Genomic DNA, 22544 nt, shown 5'->3' on the forward strand with positions numbered 1-22544 from the left:
CAGGAAAAATGGGAATTTCTCCTCCTCTGTGAAGGTACTGTCATCATCATCAGCGTGCTCGGTGCTAAGTCCGACCCTGGGCGCCGCACGCACTGAAATCCACGTGGTCAACCTTCTGAGGTGAGGCCGGTTTCTAACCTTGTTTCTTTCAGCACGTGTATTATTCTGCTAGTGTCCATTGGTAATAAGTAGCATCATCCATTGGTGAAACACTCTTGAAGGCCAAATTGGGGGGGATTGAAGGATTTGTGGTGAACCATGGGCATGAGCTTAAAAAAACATTTTGCCACTTTTGGTTGATCACATCGTATTCCTACTGGAGTTCCTTCCATTCATTTTAGCGTCAATGGACACGAGCCAGACCATGTCTTGGTTTCTTGGATGAAGATTCCTGTTCCAGTCAGCTCCATACTGTATTGCTGCGCTGTAAAAGGCCACCTTTGCTTTCAATGGGAGACCTGGCATGGAGCGTGGAACAGAAATCTGTTGAGTGATAGATTGGTAGTGGAAGAGGATAACGATTGACTGGTCATGATTAATTATACTGGGGGTTTTCCTGCGTCTACTCTATCATCAGGCCTTGAGAAAAGATCCTGACAGTGATTCATTTACTCTCAGTGTGTGCTGCGCAGGGGTCGGACTGAGCAGCTAGGCCGTGACGCCACCGACAAACCTTGACGGTCAGGATCTGATTGCTGTGCAAAGCAGCCAGCGTAGGGAGACCAGGCAACCCCTATAGGAACAAACAGCACAACATAGCACAACACACACATGACCTTCAAACACCAGAGGAATGAAACAAGGATGTAAAAAAAAAGGGAATGTGAAAAAGGAAGATTGGGCAATTAAGCTGTGAGTTGAATCATAAAGAAAATCACAATATTGTCAAACGCCAAGTCAAGAATTTCAGACCCAATAATAATAAGAAATTCAAAACTAAATATGATTTTTTTTCCCATGAAGGTAATTCCCATTTTTTGGATTTATTTTGTTTCTATTTTTTATTTACCAGCATCAATAAATACTCTTATACTAAACTGAGAAAGATTAAAAATCTCAGTTTTGCTTGATTTTCCATCCTCCTATGTCCAAAGTCCCTCCTCTTCCAGGCAGACATTTGCTGAGACGATTAAAACCGTACAGACTCTGAGCTGCAGTATGTGGGTAAACTGAAACTCTGTATTCTCGGGGCAATGTAGAAGGAATGTCGACATTCCCTGGGAATCACGTCAAATTTCCGTGTCAATGATCTCCCTGACGGAGGCGAACAAAGGAAGAAAGCATTGTGTCCTCGTCGTTAGAAGAGAGGCAATGATTAATAGCTGAACTTTAATCTGAATCCAAGAAAGTTGCCGAACACCAGGATTTGCACGTTTTGCTCAAATAAATGCATTCCTGTTGTCCCCGATGAAAATGATTTGTCATTTAGAAATATTGTCGATACATGTCACACACGCATGCACACACATCTTGCATTTTGTTCTGTTTTCCATGTGTTATCTGCAGCTTTTTGTGGGACTGTCAGATGAGGTCTCTCAGATGGGGGCTATAAAGACAAATGTGCAAATGTTCATGTTCTTATTTTCGTTTGAGTCCTTGAATCCTGCTGTCAATGTCCTGCATAGACCACCGTGCACAAGGAGTAAAAACAGACTTTTCACAGGTATTGTGTCTTCAAGGCCTTCTCCTGAAAAGCTACTTGCTGGCCTTCTGCCAACGCTGTGGTTGTGTGTTGGGTACATTGTGTAACAGGTTGATGTCAGCATGTGTGGTAAATTCAGGACCTATGACTTCAGCTTACAGGACACATGTCAAACTCTTATTATCACAAAGTATAGGGAAGAAGAGACGACCTATATTAGCATTAACGTACAGTCATTTCAAATTGTGGTTCTTTGAGAGGAATGCATCAGCTGGTCATGTCTTCAACCGGCTGTAAATAATCAAACCTAAATAAACACTGAACATCGCTCTGAAACGCTGGAATAGCAGCACAAACTGTCCCTGTAACAGATCGACCTTTTTTTAAGTTAAGCTTAAGATCAAATCCGTCTACCCAAACATGGCTTCGGTGCCATCCCTCTGAATAGCCAAAGATAATTCAAACGGCATGGCTCATTAAAAATACGGCTTTCAAGGCAGGCTGACTTCATTCGGCCCCTGCAGCATGAAAGAGCAACGGATCCTCACACTCACACGCTGCAGACAATAGCCATGCTGTGCGCAACTTGGACTGCGGCACAAATATTTCCCAAAGTTATTTACAACCTCAAACATCTTGAGGACAGAAAGGGAAAGCTGGTGCTGGGATAGACGATGCAAATATTCCGGGGATGAAGATATAAGGTTGTGCGATGCAGGCTGGCACATGTGTTTTATGCTTTACGGCTTCACTTTTATGAAGCGTTTGCTGTGGGAGACACTAGAGGTTAGGAATAGATGCCGTCCCTCTTTGATGACATGCCAGCAGCATGTGTAAAGCCTCCTTACATGCTGTCGACCAGGCCGCAATTTAGCAACATCGACCTCAGTGTTTGAAATATGGAGAAAATTAATGATTCCGCCGAGGCAAATGGATGGATGTTTCTCTACGGGGGACGTGAGAGAAGGGGAGTCGGGGTGTGTGTGTGTGTGGGGGGGGGGCCCTACCCCTCCTGGGTAGGTGTGGGTTTGGCGCTCGCCCTGTGTCGCCTCCGTGCTGATGTCCATGTGCGAGAATGATAATGACACGGCGGTTGACAGAGAATCCTAACCATTCGCAGATTGCTTTGTTTTGTTTTTCTCCTCCAAAACGGATGTCGGTTATTTGGTGAGGAGCTCTGTTGCAGCGCGTTTGCCTGCAGCGAGATGACTGCAACTGTAGTAAACAAAAAAAGCCAGATACGAGGACAATCAGGAACAGCCGTCACAGGACATCAGCCAGAACCAATAGCCCACCGCCACACCAAACGCAGGAAACATCCCAAACTACTCACTGTGCCATTTTGCTCTGGATTTCTACAGAATATGGGGAGTGCATCATCCACATGCGGCCCAGATGGCTTTAATGTATTTAAAGGGGGGATTGATAGTGAACGTTCATATGAACCCTCAGCTTTGGCATTGTCTAATGTATCTCGAGTGAATTTCTGATTTCTTATGCAAACAGTAGAATGTGAAACACTTCTTTGTTCATGGCTGAAATTTAAAAGGCTGGATATTACATAATCACAGCCTCTTTACTTTGGAAAGAGACTGCAAATTGGTCCGGTCCAGAGCTTTGAAAAACACTCAGTGGACAGACACTAAAGCGCAGGACAAACACCGGCAGATTTTTGTTGAATGTCAGGGATTTTTCCGCCCCGCTCACTAAGTTGCCACCCGGGAATTCGCCAATCTAAGTTTGACAGCTGTAGCGGGTGCCATTCCTCACAAAGACCACACACACACACACACCTTTCCACTTAATTACATCCCACCATAGGAGTTGGAACGGCAGTCACACGTTTGTTTGTCAAAACCGGGCAATTTATTATTTGCTGCTTGGTTAACCTCTGACGCTCCGGTCCCGGCCCCTGACCTTCACGGGCCGACAAATGGGCGACCCCGACATGTGGGGAACAGGCAGCGGAAGTGAAACCCTCCCGGCCATGTGGCAACTCAACCATCAGTCTGCCCTTCAAGTGACACAAACAGAGCCAAGCTGTTTAGGTTTGATGTAAATTCTCAGTGTGATTGCTGGAGGGCACATCCATGACATGTTGCTTTGTTTTTGTGTACCTCCATATGGGATTAATCCACTTCCTGCACACAGTCGACGCTGAGCATGAAATCAGCTCTGAGCCATACAGAGTCAAGGTCAGGCAGCCTCGTCCTATTATGTCTTCATTTATTAAGGAAACCTTTTAACACTGTTCCACTACATTTACCTGCTAATCTAATGTGCTAAGTCAATATGGCATCCCGGAGAGGTAATGTGATTTGGTGGTGACCTAGACGGGCTCCACACTCCTTCATATCAGTGTGAGCGTGTGTGTGTGTGAGTGCGTAAAATTGCACCCATTAGGGAACAAATTTTCTATAATTGGAAGTTAATGAAATGGCATCTTGAATTTGAGAATTTGTTTATTTACCCTGTAAGATGAAGAGAATTTGGTCAGACCTGCTGTTAGAAGTCTGTCAACCACTTTGGTACGTTAAAAGGATAGATTATTTAATGGAAAAAGACGGATGACTCCATTTCCTAGGTTAAAAGGGTGGAAATAATGGGCAAAACCAAGAAATTCAATCCAGTCCACCTCAGACCAATCAGCTGGGCGAGCAAAGATATATCCTTTCTTCTTCCTTCTTGTGGTTCGGTCCTTGCAACTGCAACGACTATCCAATACTTTTGATGTCATTAAAAATTAACTAGGGATATCGCAGAGCTTCAAATCTTTGCGGCTGTTTGTGGATCCGAGCGGGGGGGGCAAAGCTACCGGGAGATCCGGAATCTCCCAGCTCGGCTGTCATCTGAAGACCGGCTGTGTGTAACCTTAGACGTATGCTTTGTCACTTTGAGGCCAATCAAATTTCATGGGGAAGGTCATTTGTGTTCGGTTGCAAATCATTGGAAACAGAGGGCTTTGACATGTAGAAGTGGCCGGGATGAGAGCTAAAACAGTCAATTGGGGAACTATTAATTTGTGTGTGTGGGTGCCAGTACAGGACTAGGCTCAGGGGAGATGGCTGGTGTTTGGGTGACGAGACAAACCTCTCTGTTGTGTTCTCCTGTCCTGCCACTCATACCTCCACATGCTCTCCGGCCTTGGAAATCAATTAAAGGCACCCAAAGTGGCTGCGACCCCATACAATCCATCCCTGATGACGACGGGCGACGGAGAAAGGGAAATGCGCTCGTGTGACTCCGTTAATGCAATCAGGTTTGAAAGAACCTGTGCCGTTCCGGAGGACAGACCCGGTTTTTTGAGCCTTTAGCTGAGAAAAATGAGGGCTCGCCTGCTGTAAGGTAGGAAGTGAGATGGAGTAATTCATTTCAGAGTCCGTCAACCGCGGAAAAGCACTCACATTATCATCATTTAGAGGCTGCGCTTTTATCGAAATGTCAACCGGCAGAGCAGGGAATGATTAAAGTCCTGAATATGCCGTGTCACGTTGAGGACTGAAGTGAATCAGGGGTAATCACTGAGACGGAGCTAGTTGGCTCCTGATTATAGTTGAGATTGTACCGATAGCTTTCCCGTACCGCAGCTGCTGGTGTGCCTACCCCTACGTTCATGTTCAGTTTGAAGATGGACAAAAAAAGAGCTGCAACAGGAGGTAAGAAAACAGATTCACTTTGCATTTCAAAGGCTTCATGCTTTCCAACGTATCCACACTTCTGCCTGCTCATTCTGGATTTGGGAAATAAGCAGGAGTGAAATGCTTGTTGTGCTTGGCCAGATGGAGAGAACACTATCCCAGGAATTCCATGCATCTCAAACCTTTTACCCACAATTCTGCTGGGGGAGACACACACACAAAGTCACACTCATCAGCCAATCACAAGAAGCCGGCGCAAACCACATACCCGCGGTCCCTGGTCGCCTTGATCCCCCTGAAAAAAGGCAAAAAGAATTCATCTTTGAGGGTGAGGGTTGACCAGACACTGAACACACACACTCACACACACACAGACACACACACAGACACACACACACACACGTGCCCACGCTTGTACTTTCTCTCACACATTTAATAATGTGAGGACACACACCAGAATCACTGAGGCGTAATTCAGAACACATTGATAAAGAAAAATAAGGCAGGAACCCTCAAGTATTCACTGTGGTTGAGGGTGAAATCACTTATGATAACATGGATGGATGTGAACAGAGTGAGAGAGAACGGTGGGAGACAGTAGTGGTATGAGGTTTGGATGGGTTTGGTAAGAACAGATTTGAGGCCCTGAAGACTCCAGGCTTTCTACCTTTTCGGGGGCATAAATCTGTCTGCTTGGAAGCCGCTCTGTGAGCAACCGGACGATTGCAAATTCAGAGGATTGAGAACGCGCGTGGATCTAACTTTAATGTGCCCAGAAATAGGGAGCTGAACATCCTCAAACTGTCTTATGTGACACATTCCACTCCTCCGTTGGATGAGTTTAATTTCAGCCACAGCAGTAAAATAAGACTAATGACTCGTCATGCGTGATTGGTCGTTCGGGAGTCTTTGCTTCGACGAGCTGGAGTGTAAATGCCCAAACTGTTGCACTTGGAATATTTGTAATCTTTCACCGGTCGCACCGTTCCAAAGAGGCTGATTTAATGGGAAAACAGTTGTGAATGACCGCACTGATGCTCGCTCTATTCATCTGTGGTCGGAGGGGGAATGAACAAAGTTGTTTCCCATTTCATTAAACTGCAGATGAAGCAGGGGCGCACGGCGGCTTGGAACATGCAGAGGACGCGCGTTCCAATTATGCACCGGTGTCATAGCCGATGGCTCACAATCACAGAAATTTGCTGTTATACGGTAATCGGAAAAAGGGGAGACGGTTTATTTTCCACTTTTTAATGGACACTGAATACACAAAAAACCTCACACTGGTTGATTCATTACTTTGGCCGGCGACAACAACAAGCATCATTCGGCACAAGAGCGATCGTTATTTACAATAAGTGCAGGCGGCAGCTGCGATCATTTGTCTCTTTGTGTGACATTCAGCCGGGCTAAATGTCTCACTGCTTTGTTTCATTCGGCATATTAAACCCATGAATATGATGGAAGACCGCCCGTGATTGCTATCATTTCATGCAAAATGTATACATGAGCAACTGTGTCATTATACTCAGAGTTATAGTGCATGTTCACTTATTCTAAGGTTGTTGTGTACTCATGCCAGCTGTTGGTCTACCTAGCAGTCATTTAGAAGTATGCACTTTAAGATCCGCTCACCAGTGGGGCTGCGTTCATCATTTACATGTGTAAAAGTAATATTTGCAGTAAGAAGTAGTCTCCAGTAATTTCTATGTTTAAGTCTGGATAAAGTGGGCAAAGAGTGGGAAGGATAGTTAAGTAAAGAAGAAGTGATATTGCCAATATGAATGATTTTCTCTCTCTCTTACAGCCATCAGATGAATGTAAGAGCCCTTTCCCATGCTGTGCTGAGAATCAGTGACTCTAAAGGTTTTAATTTAAGAGCTAGGCACAGATTTGTCACAATGTCCCAGTGTCTCATAAAAGGACTGTGGTTGTGTTGCTGCTGTTGCGTAGACGAGCCCTCTGGGATGCATTTAAGGACTTCATTACTGAACTGGACTTGCTGGATGATATTCAGACTCTGAGGCGTAAGATGGAGATGACTTGTGTGAATTGGGCTCGTGAATTATTTAAATATGATCCAAAATGACTCACCTTGTCACCCTTTAGACCAGGAGAGCCCTGTGCAGAGAAGGGAAGAAAAAAGAAAATGTTTATATCTTTTACAATACGCAAATAAGAGCAATATTATGTGGCCCGACCCATCTGGTTCTATGTCCTACAAAACAAATGGGAGTGTAACACACTTTTAACAAAGCAGGGTGACCAATTATGTAAGCTGGTAAACAAACGAGGCTTGAATACACAATCAAAAAATTAACAAATTGTGCTTTGATGGAACAAGCTATTGGCATCTTCTTCTTCTTGATTATTTGCTGAAAATGCTGTTTTACATTAGAATGGAGCCGGTGCTTTATGCCACATGGACTGTAAGTCTTATACAAACATACAATTAAAACCAAAAACAGGCCCGAATCAAGTCCGTGTTTACACAGAGGATCAAATCCAACCATGTATTGGCAGGGACACTGCAGAAATGTGCCTCCGAACAAGGAGAAGACTTCTGTTTCCCTCTGTTTTGACTTTCTGCTTGGCACTCTTCTGAGGTATTGTGACCGGTCTGTGTCAGTCAGTGTGTGAAGGCTCCTGGGTGGAACCTGTCAAAGGGCCAGGGGTGAAGACGAGGCTTTGACGACAGGCTGTGCGATCTTTCGCCCAAGATTAATACGATTTATTCTGAAAGTGTAGCGCAGGGATCAAGCCAAGAGTGTTGGGCTGTGTCCTCCTCTCAGGCTCAGCTTTTGGAAAAACCAAACTGTGGAAAAACCACTGTTAGATCATTGTCAGCAGAGTAATTAACTGACTGAAGAGATCTTTACTGGTACTGCTCGTCTATCGGCCACATCTTCATCTGCAAATAAAAATGATAGATGCAGGTACATGTCTTTATTATTTCCCTTCTCTCTCTTTGGGACAGTGTATCATTGGAACACGACACGTTTTGTTTTGCTTTCTTCTGCCTTGGTGGAGGTATGCACTCTGCTGAGAACCCATTTTATTTTGTGCATCTGATTTTGTTACCGGCAGAAAAAACGCGGTGTATGTTTACTTGAAAAAAAACGTAATAACCACGACTGAGGTCTTTGTAGAGCAGCTAGCACCTCGCAACTTTTCACAATAACTCTGCTGTGGTTATGCTGAGGCTGAGGCTTATGGCTCATATTGGCAAAAGATTGTTTCCAAATATGATACACACCCTGCTCCCCCCCCCACATACACAAACATAGAGACAAGTACACTGGCGGTGATCCACAGATTGATGCTATGAGAAGAAGACGTGTGTTTGTCTGCTGCTCCACTGAGTGTGTGACCAGTGACCCAGAACAGCAGCCTCTCAGACACAGACCCCGCAGTCACACAGCAGTCTGAATCTCCAGCGCTCCAGTGGTATTCCCGGTGTATTCTCAGCCAATTGACCATACTGCATTGGGGGAAGTGAGCTGTGGCCGGGCTGCAGTCTGCCCAACGCCTTCGGACATCATTTTTTGACGCAAAGCCAACTAGCCGTGACTTCTGCTTTATGCGTAATCATTTGCTGCCAAGTGGATTTGCACTGGGCCTGATTTACCTTACAGTGGTTTCTGTTTTGTCTCATTAATTCAAATAGGGGGCTACCGTTCTCTCGTCGGCCCTGGTAACTGCAGCGTTAACGCACAGCTGTGAATAACGATGTGGTCCCAGGCCCTACAAAAAGAGACACAGCACACTTGTAAACACACAACGCTCCATTATGAAAACAATGTTTTCCGATTGCAGCTTCCTGGGAATGAATAACGGAGGCAAAGAAACTGGAATCAAAACGTGACTTTTTAGTTTTTTACAGTCGTGCGGTGCCATTCCACAGGAAATCCAAAGAAGTTTCCAGTGTGGTCCTGACACGGGGGAATGCAGCTCAGTTGGTCGGCAACAAACAAGCACAGGCTTTTTTGTTGCGAGGGAAAATTGCCGGTGGACAATAGGAGGCTATTGACGAGCTGTTACAGCGACGTCTGAATGGCTGGAGAGAAGAAATACATAACGACACCCACGGCAGCTTTTTTACGTGAGCCCATTTAACATCCTCTGTCTGGCACCGACACACAGAGCTGAAGAGCTGGCACACAACCTTTCCCAGGCAACACAAGAAAGAAACAAAAAAATGTCACTTTATTATGATTTCACATTTGAGTAACGTTGGAATGTTTCATGGTCACCGCAGCAACGGGGTTGAAACTCGATCGGATGATGTTAAACTTGAATAAGCAGGGCGTCGCCATATTTTGTGCGTCGTGGGAACAAATGATAGAACGCGATAAATGAGATGATTGCGATATTTAACTTGTACATCACTCTGCCCGGCCTGGTGTGGGACAGATTTTCATCAGTGAACGTGGGCGCGTTGTGAAGGACACAGATGTGCGCAATCACGTCTGGCACACAAGAAATCAATTGTTTGGCTTTGCAGGTGGGAGTGTGACCACAGTTTTTGTCTGCAATTCACTTATCTGTTCAAAAGACGAGACGGCGTCGGTTCTAGCCAACTCGTTTTGGCAGTAATTGACACAAAAACAGACCAAGGAAGAAACAGCATCCAATTAAACACTGAAATTTGTTAATTTGCAATAGTAACGTCAGCATTACAGGCAGCTTTGACAGCATTTAGCGCAACGGCATGATGTTTATTAGAAAGTACTCGTCTGGGGACATGAGGACTGGCAGTACCCGACAAAGTCACAGTGTAAAACTGAGTAACCTTTGATAAATCTATTAAGTCATGAAAGCACCAAATAGAAATGACTGCACTTCACTCACTGGGGTTTGAATTATGCAGAGCAGGTTGCCGTTAATACACCTTGTCCTATCTTAGCCCAGAAAATATACTTCATTTTGTTCTTCCATCTGGCAGTAATGCATGTGGAAATGATTTGACTGCACACACTCTGCACCTGCTCATTATACAGCCCATCATTTGCACATCACTTGGACAGGCACCATCCACTGGAGCTTTTCCAGAAGGTTTAGTGAGTACAGCGCAGCGAGTGAGGCTCTTTTATAGAGACTATTAAACAGCTCTCCTGCAAAGACCATTTCAAAGGGAGCAACTGTAGCAACTATTACATGCTAGAAATCCAGCACGTGTCCATTTGTACCAAGCAATCTCTGCAGCTTTGTGGCTTCCGTCTGCCTTACGGGAGGTTTCTAATCAGCACCTGTGCGTGTGTTTTCTTCTTGTTACGGCTTCTGCTCTGGCTCTTTCTCATAATAGCAACCCTGAAGCAGGTGCTCCACACACCATCGGGCCGCTTCTTTATGATCAACCTGCTTACTGTGCATGAGCCAGGAGTTTGATTATGTCTTCAGAAACAGAGGTTCTCAAACATTATGAGCCTACGACCAGCTGTCAAGCTAACGAAAACATCAAGCACCATTTCATAGATTTAGATTTTGTGTCTTTACAATCAACTGCTGCACCACTAGGGGGCGCTTCAAGTACTACTTGTTGTGCTTGTACCTCAGTTTGAGAACAACCACTTCCACTGGATTCTGAGAGGTCCAGCTGTATATCTGCAGTATTTAGACTTAGGCGTGAGTTTGATGTCTAAATCTCCTACAGGTTAGTGCCTCATATTCAAGTGATGAATAGAATGCTGCACTAAATGATTCAAAATGACACATATCACATCACTGGTAAGCCTCACATCTCCTGCTGCAGTCTGGGCAAATTTATGTCAAACTTCCATCAGGAGACGATTTGTTACAGTGACATCCTGCGTGCAAGTTATCTTCAAATTTACGGTGGACCACTGGATCAGGACTAAGCTCCATTTCTATCCAGCAACATGTCTCGCCTCTTGGTCGGAGCCAAACTGTGACCACCGTCTCCTGCAATGGCCCAAATGAGCTGTTGGCGTAGAAAAAAAAAAAAAAGAGGGAACCCCTGGCACCTTTAAAAGAGCGAGGAAAAAATATGGAAAGGTCTGAAAAGAAATATTCAAAGGCAAGGAGAGCCGTAGCCAAAGCCACAAGCAACATGCAGAACGCTGCCATTCAAATCTGACAATGTAACTTACTTCACTTCACATCACTGTGAGGGAGTAAATGGTGTTGAGTAAAATTATCCTGGCTCTGAGGCCGCATTCACAATGGTGTTCAGCTGGAGTTTCGTGTGTGTGTGTGTGTGTGTGTGTGTGTGTTGTTGGCCCCAGTTTGTGTGCAGGCTTGAGAGTTGGAAATTGTATTTTAATTAATCCTGAGTCAAGTATTTATATGGTTCCATTTATATCCTTCGCCCACAGATTTAGAAGCTAGTAACATTTTCACACAGGCTTGCAACTTTAGGCCACGTTTGCACTTAGCATTAAATGTGCCTTTGTTAAGATCAGATAAGGCAAAATGGACACAAATGTAAAGGATGTAAGCCCATCTGCCAGACGACATATGGGATGTCTGCTCGGAGCCTTGATCACAGGCTGATTGGTTCTAAGCCCCAATAACCCAAACCAACCCATGGATACTGACATCTGATTACAATGCCAGCAGGTTCTAGATAAGTATAATATGCTAATATCCGCAAACAAAGACTGCATCTTAATGCAAAGTGTAAATCAATCCTTATTGATCCCCCATTAGTCGAATTGATTACCTATTATCTCTTGTTTCATTCCTTTTCCAGATAAACCTACAGTCTGCAGTCTACATTTCTGTCAGCCTCTTCAAATTGCCCGAAGTCAAAGCATATAGAATCCATACTTCACATTCCTAAACGCCTATATTTGTATGGAAACATGATGGATGAAAGCTTGACAGTGCTCTCCTGACTCTTGCACTGTGAGAGGCTGGATGGTGTCCACAGCTTTGGCTGTTGTTGACACGAGCAAAATCCTTCTCGTGGGTTTGGCTGCAAGCTCCTGTGCAATCCTGTGAGGCATTCACCTAATCCGACGAGATGCAAAAAGTCGAGAAAAGGATCCGCATCTAACCTCCTGTCTGGACCGAGCTGTGTTAGTTTTCATCACGGAGACCTCTTAAACATATCGAGGTCCAGAATATCAATCCATCAAGCGGAGCTCATATCCGTGTCGGTGAAAGTGGGCCAAGGTGGCTGGCAGGCGCTGTTGAAGCCCGAACGGCCGGCCACATGGATCCAATCATCTCACCCTGTAGCACTGGCATCCCTGAGCGCGCAAGCCAACAACTACAGCGTTTACAACCTCCTCCCACGCGGTTTGCTCACACAGAAACAGATTAATAAACATGTGTGTGTGTACACAGGACATTAAGCCAGAAATCCTCCAGGTGCTGAGTGTTGACAGGAGGCGACTAAGTGACGAGGGTACAGGTGAGGAGTATCAAGGGAAAACAGCCCATGTGAAGGGTTTGAAACACAATACTCCAATACTTACAAACCCCACACAGCATTATGTCTGCCACAAATCAAAACAAAACACAGTTCTAAGATTAATTACACTCACATCAGATGCTTTAGCCTGTAGCGCTTTGGCTTCAGTTTGACCCCAACGACTTTCTGAACACAGATCCAAGCCGTCTGTCACAACATTTCCCCTCTCTAACCAGCAAATTAGCAATGTCCCATCTGGATACAAACATATCAGTTGCACTAATAACACACGGACTGGAAGTGGTGGGAGAAAAATAGCAAAATGCACATTTAGCACATAGCTCTGAGCATCACTGGAAGGGGAATCTGTTCGATTCACCAACCGGGGAATGAGCTAAAACGCATCCACTTTTGAAAAAATGCACATATCCATCTGTTAGTTCTGCATGGGAACCCTCAATCATATTACGGTGGGCCCTGGGGGACTTTTTTTCAAGGCGGGAAACTAATGGAGGACAGGGATGTGAGTAATCAGAGCAAAATGGGCAGGAACGGACGACCACAAGTGGCTGGTGCTTGTTGGGGGAGTCTTGGACGCAGAGGTTAGGCAGGGATAGGAAAACCACACTGGAAAACTGACTTGGGAATGGCATCTGGATCTCATATACACAGTGTATCACAATTAGCTGGCATAAAATGACTTTAATGTGTATGTGTTGTGTGTTTGTGTCTGCTTGTTGTTACGCATTAGATGTTCTTTGCGAAAGCGGAGACTCTGTGTGATGCAGTGGAACTTGTTTCTTAGTGAAAGCTAAACTAGTAATGATATTAGATGTATGTTTTGAAAGGAGAGTGTGAATATGCAAATCCTGCTCGTGGGCATCTGTATGCATTTGTGTGTGACGTAGTGATGTCAGTGGTGAAAGAGATGGCGAGGAGAGTCTTATCGGTGATCTCATTCTCAGAGATTCACAGGTTTAGCTCATTCCTGGAGAGGCTTTGGCCAAATCAGGCATGAAAATGATAACAATCAAGTCTATTGTTTCTGGCATAACGCACAAGTTTTCTCATTCTACAAACTCCATGATTATGAAATGTCAAATATGAGACTATGACTGCAAAGGCAAAACGATTTCTCTGAAAGGGGACATATGATGCAGAATCTGTGCTCATTTTGAAGCCTTTGCATTGCATTTTCTTTACATTTATCCTCTTTTCTTTCTTTCTGCATCACTGCAATGTACCCTGAGTGAAAACAAGGCCCCCCCTCCCCACAAAAAAACTAAACAAATCAGCATCTAACAGAAGTAAACTGGATAAAAGTAAACTGAAGCTTTCAGTGCAGTTTAGGACCTTCGGGTTTGTTTTACTGGATGCATTTCAAATTCAACACAGACTCCCTACTTTATTACACTAAAAAAGTAAAAACAACAAAAGCCACAACATGGGACTTTCCATCAAATCACACAATGTTCATTTTTCTGCAGTTTGCCCTCTGCTCTGCCGAGTATCAGTCTATTCAGCCTTCTGAGGAGCTCTAGTGACTGCTCCAAATCACTGTGACTAAACCTTGTGGTTGGCTCGTGCGCTTCTCCTCGTCTCTGGCTGACAGACAAGCACTGCTGATGGGGGCTGATGGGCACTGCATGAGCATGGGGCTGACATCTCAAAGGTCAAACTCTTAATGTTGTCACATCCAGTGCCAGCAGGCCTCCTCAGGCACCGCTGCCCATATGAGCCCAAATAAATGCTGTCATGTCAGATAGATCCACTTTCTCTTGGTGGGCCTCTGCGGTGCCAAAGTGTGTGTGTGTGTGTGTGTGTGTGTATGTACACCGCTGTCCTCTATGGCTGATGTGAGACTTCTTTATGGACATTTCCTGTTTGAAACTCTCCATATATATAGAGTATGCAGGACCTTCTGAGCGCCTGCCAGGGGTTTGCAGCCTCATCCATAATCTACATAAACTGTTTCCTCCCCTGTCCCCGCATCCATAGGCTAAAGTGATCAAAGTCCTGCTGAAATATGTTTTTATTAGTAGGTGTGAAGCTGCGGTGCATAGCAGATGAAGGATGAAGGGTAGAGGGCACTGGGGCTCCTCTGCATCGCCCCCACACGCCTCTAATCCCTGAACCGCGGCTGCATTATTCATACGTTGTGACAGATCATTCTCAACCTGTGGTGTTGGAATGTCAGCTGCTGTCTGAAGGAGCAAGGAGGTGGAAACAAATTCCTGCCAGAGAAAGAACCAGAGGAAAGCCTGCGGATCCATTAACCAGCCTTGTTTTACATATGGTGATGGGGCTCCTGTAGTGCTTAAGTCTCCAGTGCGTCACACACGAGATGAAGACGGGTTCACATTGCCTAACTGTATAATTTAGATACAAATTCCCCCGTTTTCCTCTGACACTGTTTTCAAACAGGCTACATAAAGCGTACTGGGCGGATGGTGTTAGTGCTGAACAAGGGAGGAGCCTCAGGGACGATGTTTCATGCTTGACTTGGTGCTAAATGGTGTGCACACACAGTGGTGGGTGTCGCGGGTTGATGTTTTGACACGGGCCGACCCACAGAGAGATGTGAGGAAAGATAAAAGACTAAAAGCTGCGATGATCATTTCATTCCCCAGCAAACCGCTACAAGACGCGTAAAACTTTTCAATGGTCTCTGCGGAAGCGTTGGGCAAAAGCTACTGTTCTTGTTAATACGACCACGTTGAGGAGCAATACGCAGCTCGACGTCGCTCTCTAACAAGCTGTGATCGTCCCACAACTGACCCCAAGATCCCTCGCAAAAACGTTGAGCGGCTTTGAGTGGAAAAAGAGGAAAAAGCGGGGGAACGAAAACAAAGGAAATCACTTTTCCACGTCTAGATTCCGACCACGAGCCACCAATGAAGCGCTTTCTTTGACTGAAGAGACCTATTCTCTTTCTGCTTCTGACCACAGATCTCCATGACGTCACGGTGATCTGTGACGACTTCACCGGGGTTTGGCTGGGTACAATTTACACCATGTTCCCAAGTTTAAAGCGGGAGCTGTTGCATATTCATGGAGACATGCCTGCTGCCATGCCCCCGGGTGGGCAGAGCAAAGGACAAACCGCATGAGATCACTTACGACTGTCTCTTTTTAAAGACACTGGCCTGGGCCTTTCATTTCTGAAACAGATTTGGTGACCGCTGGGTGAGTCACCATCAGATCATTGCATACCGTGAAGACGAAACGAAATTTGCAGAAATGCAAGAGTGGCCTGTTCTTAGAAGCACAGACGTCAGAGCTGCTTCAACCCGCTCGCCTACAGTCAAACTAATAGGACCCCTGTCAAACATTCACAGCACCTCCTGCTACCTATAATGACTTCATCAGTGGGAGTGATTTGCTGGCCACAAATGGAGTATTGTCAGGTACTTGAATGAAGTCAATTCACTACGCATCACTCAGTGGAACAATCCCAGAAGTCCCAAAAGACATCACACGCAGAGCCAAGACCTCCGTCTCTAAGAACAGAGCCTCTGTAAGGAACAGCAGATTTTTGGGCTTCGGTCTGCCATTCATACAACTCAAAGTATGATTTTATTTGTCAGATGCAAGGCGCTGGCCAGAGACGGTGAAAGGCGAGACCACCTGCACTTACTTAGGTCCCAGAACCCCAGGAGCGAGTGTCTCAGAGAGCTCTGAGGATTAACTTACGTCTTTTACAGCTCAGTCGGCTCGCTCCATTATACCTATTCAATCACGCCTGCCTCCTGACCGTAAATAATTTTAACAGGGCACACACACGCACACACACATACTCTCACACACACAGTGCCCACCTGACCTGCTTATACTAACTGTCACAACCTCGACCGCTTTATATACGAGTACGTCTTCGTCCCTGAGCAAACGCAGACGTTTTCCATCTGTGAAGGCGAGTTGATGTGTGATCGCCCTACAATGTAATGAAGTGACATAATCTCTGTGGGTGCAAGGGGGTAGGGGTAAGGGGGAGGGGTAAGGGGTTCTGGCAGGGACGATACTACCAACCAGACTGCAGAGATGACAGGACAAGGCTCCCTATCAGGGGACGGCAGGAAGGTTTTTGTCAAGAACATATTCATGTTGTTGTGTCTTTCCCTTATTTTTACTTCCCTTATTTCTTCTTCTTTACATACAATAGCTTTACACAAGCACCATGTTAAATTACAGTCACTGGAGAGTAGTTGCACATCACCAGGACTGTTCAGGCAATTTCCCTTTGATGCAAAACGTGCATAGCGCCGTACAAACATGACTTCAACAGACAAGAGTGAGACTGAGTAGCACTCCATGTGGTGAGCGAGAGAGGAATACTGCATCATCTTTGCACAAACATTTGCCTGACATCCATTTAAAATCTCTTTAAATGATGAATGATCGCCGGGATGTGGAGCGTCATAGTTGGCACCATCACCGGGTGTTTGTTACCCTTCACTACAGTCAGAGTTTTTACCTTTTATGGCTATCGGCATCAGAGAGGCTGTGTGGAGGTCATACTTACAGGAGGTCCTGAAACAGAGAGAGAAGAGAGTGTCAGTGTGTTTTCACTTAGTCATCAAACAGACACACACATTCCCAAAGCACGACTGAAACATTTTCAAATATCAGCGATCTTCCCAGGGAAACAACACGGCGTAAACATGCGTGAGCCTCAACCATGGTGAGGGAATACAGTGGCAACTGCAGTGTGACTGGAAACTCTGGCCTCAGTCCCGACTGCCCACATTCTAGTTCAGCATAACTCCCTAATCCCACCTGTATTTTTACCTGTGGCCTTTGACATTAACACTGTGACAAAATGTTACTCCTGCAATCCACTTTCCAACAATGGCCAGCAGTATTTCTAAGCGGCTCTGATTTCAGTACGACAAGGAGCAGTGCACTTGTTAAAAAGCTCCCCCGCGCTTTTGTGAGGTGACACTCTCGTCCTTTTCCCCAATTACTGCTGGTCAAAGGACTGTGTGCCAGCGCACTTCAGGGCTCCCCCAGAACCCTGCAAATCATTTCGGTCTTTAGGATCTTATTAAAAGGAATCCTGCTGCTCAAACCACCAAAATAAAGGAATTTTTTTTTACAAGGCCAGCGTCCTTGAACTATTTCTCTGAGTGACCAGGGAGAGATGTGCAAATCGCTCCCACAGCTGGAGCGTTGCAGGAGCGTTGCAGGAGCTGTACGTTTGAGGCCGGGCTCACACAGCTTTGTGTTGTGGATCACTGAGTTACAGTAGACCACTTAGCGTTTCATAAACCTGCTGCACAGCACGTTTCTGACATGCCCCGCTCAATCTGTGGTGTTAGTCGAGTCAAGTCAATTTTATTTGTATAGCATGATATCACATTCAATGTCTCAAAGGGCTTTACAGACCCAAATCAAGAAAATTCCAGACTCTGCCCAAAGCTCTCTAGGAAGACGAGGAAAACTCCCAAGTAGAAACCTCGGGAGAGGCAATTCCAGCAGAGATTCCCTCTCCACAAATGGCTGGGTGTGCAACAGGAACTTCCAGTGGGATTATATACAAATGTACAAAAAAAAGCATGCAAGGCCGTACAAGGCACAAGCAGTTGCTGAGAATGCACCACTGGATGTTTTACAAAGCTTAGTATATATGCATTATCTACAATCCAAGCATGAAAATGTCATGAATTGGCCCTGACATAATGTTAAACAATCCATCCTCAAGTTCCAGTTTGATTCTGCTGTCTGTGCTGTCCACTGCGGCGTTTGGTACGGCGCCCCCACCAAGCTGATTTTGCTTGTGCGTGACATTTTTGCACATCCTTTCCCTCGTAGTCTGTCCAATTTGAGCATCATTTCCACTTTTTTTTAAGCCAGGTACACAAGTAACAAGCACTGATTATTCACCGGAGGAAAATGTGGGCGGAAAGGGAAACACTCTCCACACTCAACCACCTGCGGGGAGAACTCAAGACAACCACAGCTACACAAAGATTGTTTTGAAATTTCTAAACTGTCCTGCCACACTTTTCCTCTCCATATGTTCAGGGTAAACAAACAGGACATCCCCATAAAGTATTCCACTCCTTTTTAATGCGCAGGTAAACATCACCGAGTCTTTCCTATTTGTTCTCACTGTCGATTGCAGCCAAGTGTGGGTGAGAGCTCGCCTGCCTTTGTAGACGAGTAAACGCTGCTGCTCCAGAACACCTCGCCATGAATTTGTGGGGGGAACTCACAGCCGCTTAGTCACTTTCGGTTCAGGGGAATCATGAATTAAATATGGGTCCCTTCAATGTCTGGCATTGATGGGAAACTTAAAAGGGGGAAATTGAATTCGCAGAAGCCTCACAGTGCAGAATTCAGTACGCCTCGCTCCATCAAGGACTGAAATGTTCCCTGCTGTCTAAATGTCTCCTAAATGCTTATTTTTGGAGTCGCTGGGTTTGAGATTCCGAGGGGCAACAATGCAGTGCATGTCTGTCATATCAATTAGTTTTGAGTGTTACACTGAATGTTATTCAACTGCTTCATTGAGTAGATGTACCTGAACTATAATGTGTAAGCAGGACATCTTAGCTGGCTGTAAGCAGCCTGTCTGAAACCTTTGCAAGCAAACCAAACATTGATCTAGTCTCTTCTATTCTTCTTTGCTGCAGCACTGCTGTGCACACCAAGTGAAAATGCTAGATAGCCAAATCCTACAAACCATTGTCTTGTTGCTTGCTTGGTAGCATGTGTGTGTCCAAATACACATTACGGAAGTTTAAGACACTTTTATTTGGTGTGAACTTGAAGTTTTGCAGCTTTCCACAAATACTCGCTGCTAAATTCTATTACAAAATGACAGGATATAACCAAAAGCACAATATGCACCTTTATATAATAAAGGCCAGCATCTAATGATTCTCAATCTGAACAGGCTTGCTTTTAAAAGCTTTAAAGTTGGATTTAATAGAGCAGGGCCACTCTTTCATGCAGCAGGCAGAGTCACTACCTCTGTACTGCAATGGGTTATTATGCATAACACAATGGGAAGGCTCGTCATGCCAGTGTTCTCTATCCTCTGCCCTTAATAGACCTCTCTGCCTCTGGAGACGCTGTAAGTGGATTGTTTGCTTGTTTCCAATTGATTTGTCAGGGAGTCACTCAAACTCTCCACATTTGCTCCGTCTGATCACAGAGAAGGGGAAAAAAAAGCAGCCAAGCCATCTGTGCACAAAGTTGCCATTTTAGAATTTGCTGGCATGGTGGCTGTTTATTGGAAAGTTAAGTGTTGCATAAACAAGGACAGTGGTATCTCAGATGTGCAGCCAAGCAGAACATTGGACTGATCTGTCAGTTGTTGTTTTTTTGTAAAGTATCCTTGCTGCCATCATATACAGTAACAGATTACTTTGGTTTTATATGATCAGAAAGAGGAAGTTACAGAAATGTTGATCCTCAAACAGCGCTAGATGTTTGAAATGTAGACAGACCATCCACTGATTCGGTTTAATTCTCATGCCTTTAAAGTAGCGCATTGGAATTACTGGCCATAGCAACATAGTTTGTTTCCGACGTTATGAAACTGAACCACTGTTTTATTTCTCTCTCTCATGTCCAACTCTTCCTAAATTCTCTTTACAAGTGCAGCACTTCGGTTTCAGAGCCTTGGCTGCGGTCTGCCGTGCTGTGCTCTCAACACAGAGTGCCGCTCGGGCTCCAAAGCCCATTATCACTTTGGCTATCAGGTGAACTGAGTGCGGATGTGAGCTCTCTGCCAAGTACATGTTCTGGCTGTGAATTCAATTTGCGGTGACACTTTCTGTCTGTGGGACTGTCAGTGCACAATATGTCCTACTCCTCGATATGCGAGGCCAGACCGGGCCAAGTGTGTTGAATCTGCTAAGACAGGGTGTGTGTGAGGAGGGAGGGAGGGCAGAACAGGGTTTCTTTTTGGCTTTTAAGACCTTTTAGACCCGAAAGAATCCTGTGTGCAAAGATACTAGGGTTTAGTTTCAGAGTCTGAGGTAAACTGTGTGCTTTCCAAACCATAAAGGCCAGCGATGACTTAATCATATTTTAATGGAGAGAAGATTAGAGCCCTTTCTGCTGGTGATGAAAAGCTCTTTAAAAGTTGATTTATTGCGGTACCTCTGCTATAGTTTAGCTGCACAGGCTTAACAGCAACGCAACCTCTGCTTTGATCCATTGGCCTTAGCTTTGATTGTATATTAACTATTCTATTTCTATTGAATCAGCATTGCTGTTGAATAGATTGTGCAAAAAGCAAAGCAAGAGTAGATAGAGCAACTTCATGTGTAACTGACCTGAGCACAAGTAGTAAGTAGTTACACAAACCTTGCGCAGAGAGGCAGGAGACAGTCTCCGTTACTCCCAGTAAGCCACTGTATAAAAAGAGACATCACGCCGTCTCCCATCTTTACTGTGAATTTTTAACTGTTTCTATAGCGACCGAAGCCACATAGACCGAAGCGATCTGCTCCCAGTCAAAACCACCAGACCACAAATTACACATCTATCACCTACTCTGGCCTCCAAAGATATACAGTAGGCTTCTACGTGATTGTAAGTACAGTATCAATTGCTGATGTAATACAGCATTACTCCTCACATGATTCTACATTGAAACTTCATTTTTGGTTACACAACATACACACACACACACATACCAGGTTCTCCGTCGCGGCCTCTTCTTCCCCGTTTCCCTGGTGGGCCTGCGAAGACAAGAACACACACCAGTTTTGGGTCAGTAACTTGATTCGTCTTTTTTGTTGGTTTAACTTTCGTATTCTGTTCAGTTTGTGCTTCCATGCAGGTCCTCTCACAGAAAAACTATACTAAAGGCAGGACGAGAAAGGGAACGTGCAAGTATTGTCTTTGGACGGCACACACCTAAAAGTTAATTAAGAATTTAGGTTGCATGTAGGACTGAGGCAGGAAACATCTCTCTCTCTCTCTCTCTCTCAGCTCGGATGCCCTCAGATTTTAATTTGTTTATCTAGACGCCGATTTCCTCTTTGCTGTTTTCCTGTCAACAATCATCAATTTGCTCAGCTGGAAGAGTAAAACAATTACACGCTTTGCAAAGTTTTCTGCACCGGTGACCTGACTATACAGGTGCCGTTTGTTTTTGTTCCAGGGAAAACCCCTTTGGAACTGAAAATGTCGGTCTGAAATTGCCTTCTTCAATAAATGTAGTCTTTTCCACGAGACCGGTGGCTGGAAACAAGTTTTCTGTTTGCACTCTGACTCAATTGTGCATGTACACACACACATTCTGTTTGGAGTGAGGCTATGACTTTCTAAGTAGCTGGAAATTCAGTTTAGATGTGATGGTTATACAGTAGCACAGGGGGAACTCCACTTCAACCTGCAGTGGAATGCAGCGTCACACAACCATCTTCACTTATGGTTCCATCTGATGCCACAATGCTAGTTTCTGATATAGTTGACCCTTTTAAGACCGGCAAAAAGGCTGGCAGTCAAGTAGTCAGTAGTCTGTATGAAAGAACCATTGTGGAAGTAAAGGAAGCATATGAATACTCAAAGTTTATACATTGTAAGGGTTTATAGCCTGATTTTACAACTATGAGGCCATATTTGTACAAAACTGAGAAAGAATAGCAATATTTGGACGTCATGTCATGATAGTGGTTGCTGCTAGTTAGCGTGGAGGCGTTGGAGTTAGCAAGATTTAATATGAACGTACTACTTGGTTTATTCTTCATCTCTGCACTTTTGATGAGGCGTATTAAATTGCTCCATAAATAAAGAATCTTTCATAATCACCAATGTACAGATCTCGTTTCAAGCGGTAGCAAATGCTCGTTATGCTAACTCCTTTGGCCCGCGTAGTGCCAAACCCTAGCATCACATAGCCATGTTAAGGAGTTCAAGATTAAAA

General features: G+C 44.8%; 2 protein-coding genes across 2 annotated transcripts in view; both read right to left on the reverse strand.

Moving 5' to 3' along the window:
- Nucleotides 1–22544, reverse strand: part of etnppl (ethanolamine-phosphate phospho-lyase) — a 99379-nt gene that overhangs the window by 42720 nt on the left and 34115 nt on the right. The gene's annotated exons all lie outside the window — the stretch shown is intronic.
- col25a1 (collagen type XXV alpha 1 chain) overlaps nt 1–22544 on the reverse strand; it is a 121778-nt gene that overhangs the window by 36528 nt on the left and 62706 nt on the right. Inside the window, exons 4-7 of the mRNA XM_076143721.1 lie at nt 21310–21354; nt 17181–17188; nt 7375–7401; nt 5549–5575 (exon numbers count right to left, since the gene is read on the reverse strand). Of these exons, the coding sequence (XP_075999836.1) occupies nt 5549–5575; nt 7375–7401; nt 17181–17188; nt 21310–21354 (107 nt within the window). The remainder of the gene's footprint in view (nt 1–5548; nt 5576–7374; nt 7402–17180; nt 17189–21309; nt 21355–22544) is intronic.

Source organism: Genypterus blacodes, unplaced genomic scaffold (genome assembly GCF_046128005.1).
Source record: "Genypterus blacodes isolate CSIRO-AG114 ecotype Tasmania unplaced genomic scaffold, CSIRO-AGI_Gbla_v1 ptg000027l_1, whole genome shotgun sequence".
NCBI classification, from domain to species: domain Eukaryota; kingdom Metazoa; phylum Chordata; class Actinopteri; order Ophidiiformes; family Ophidiidae; genus Genypterus; species Genypterus blacodes.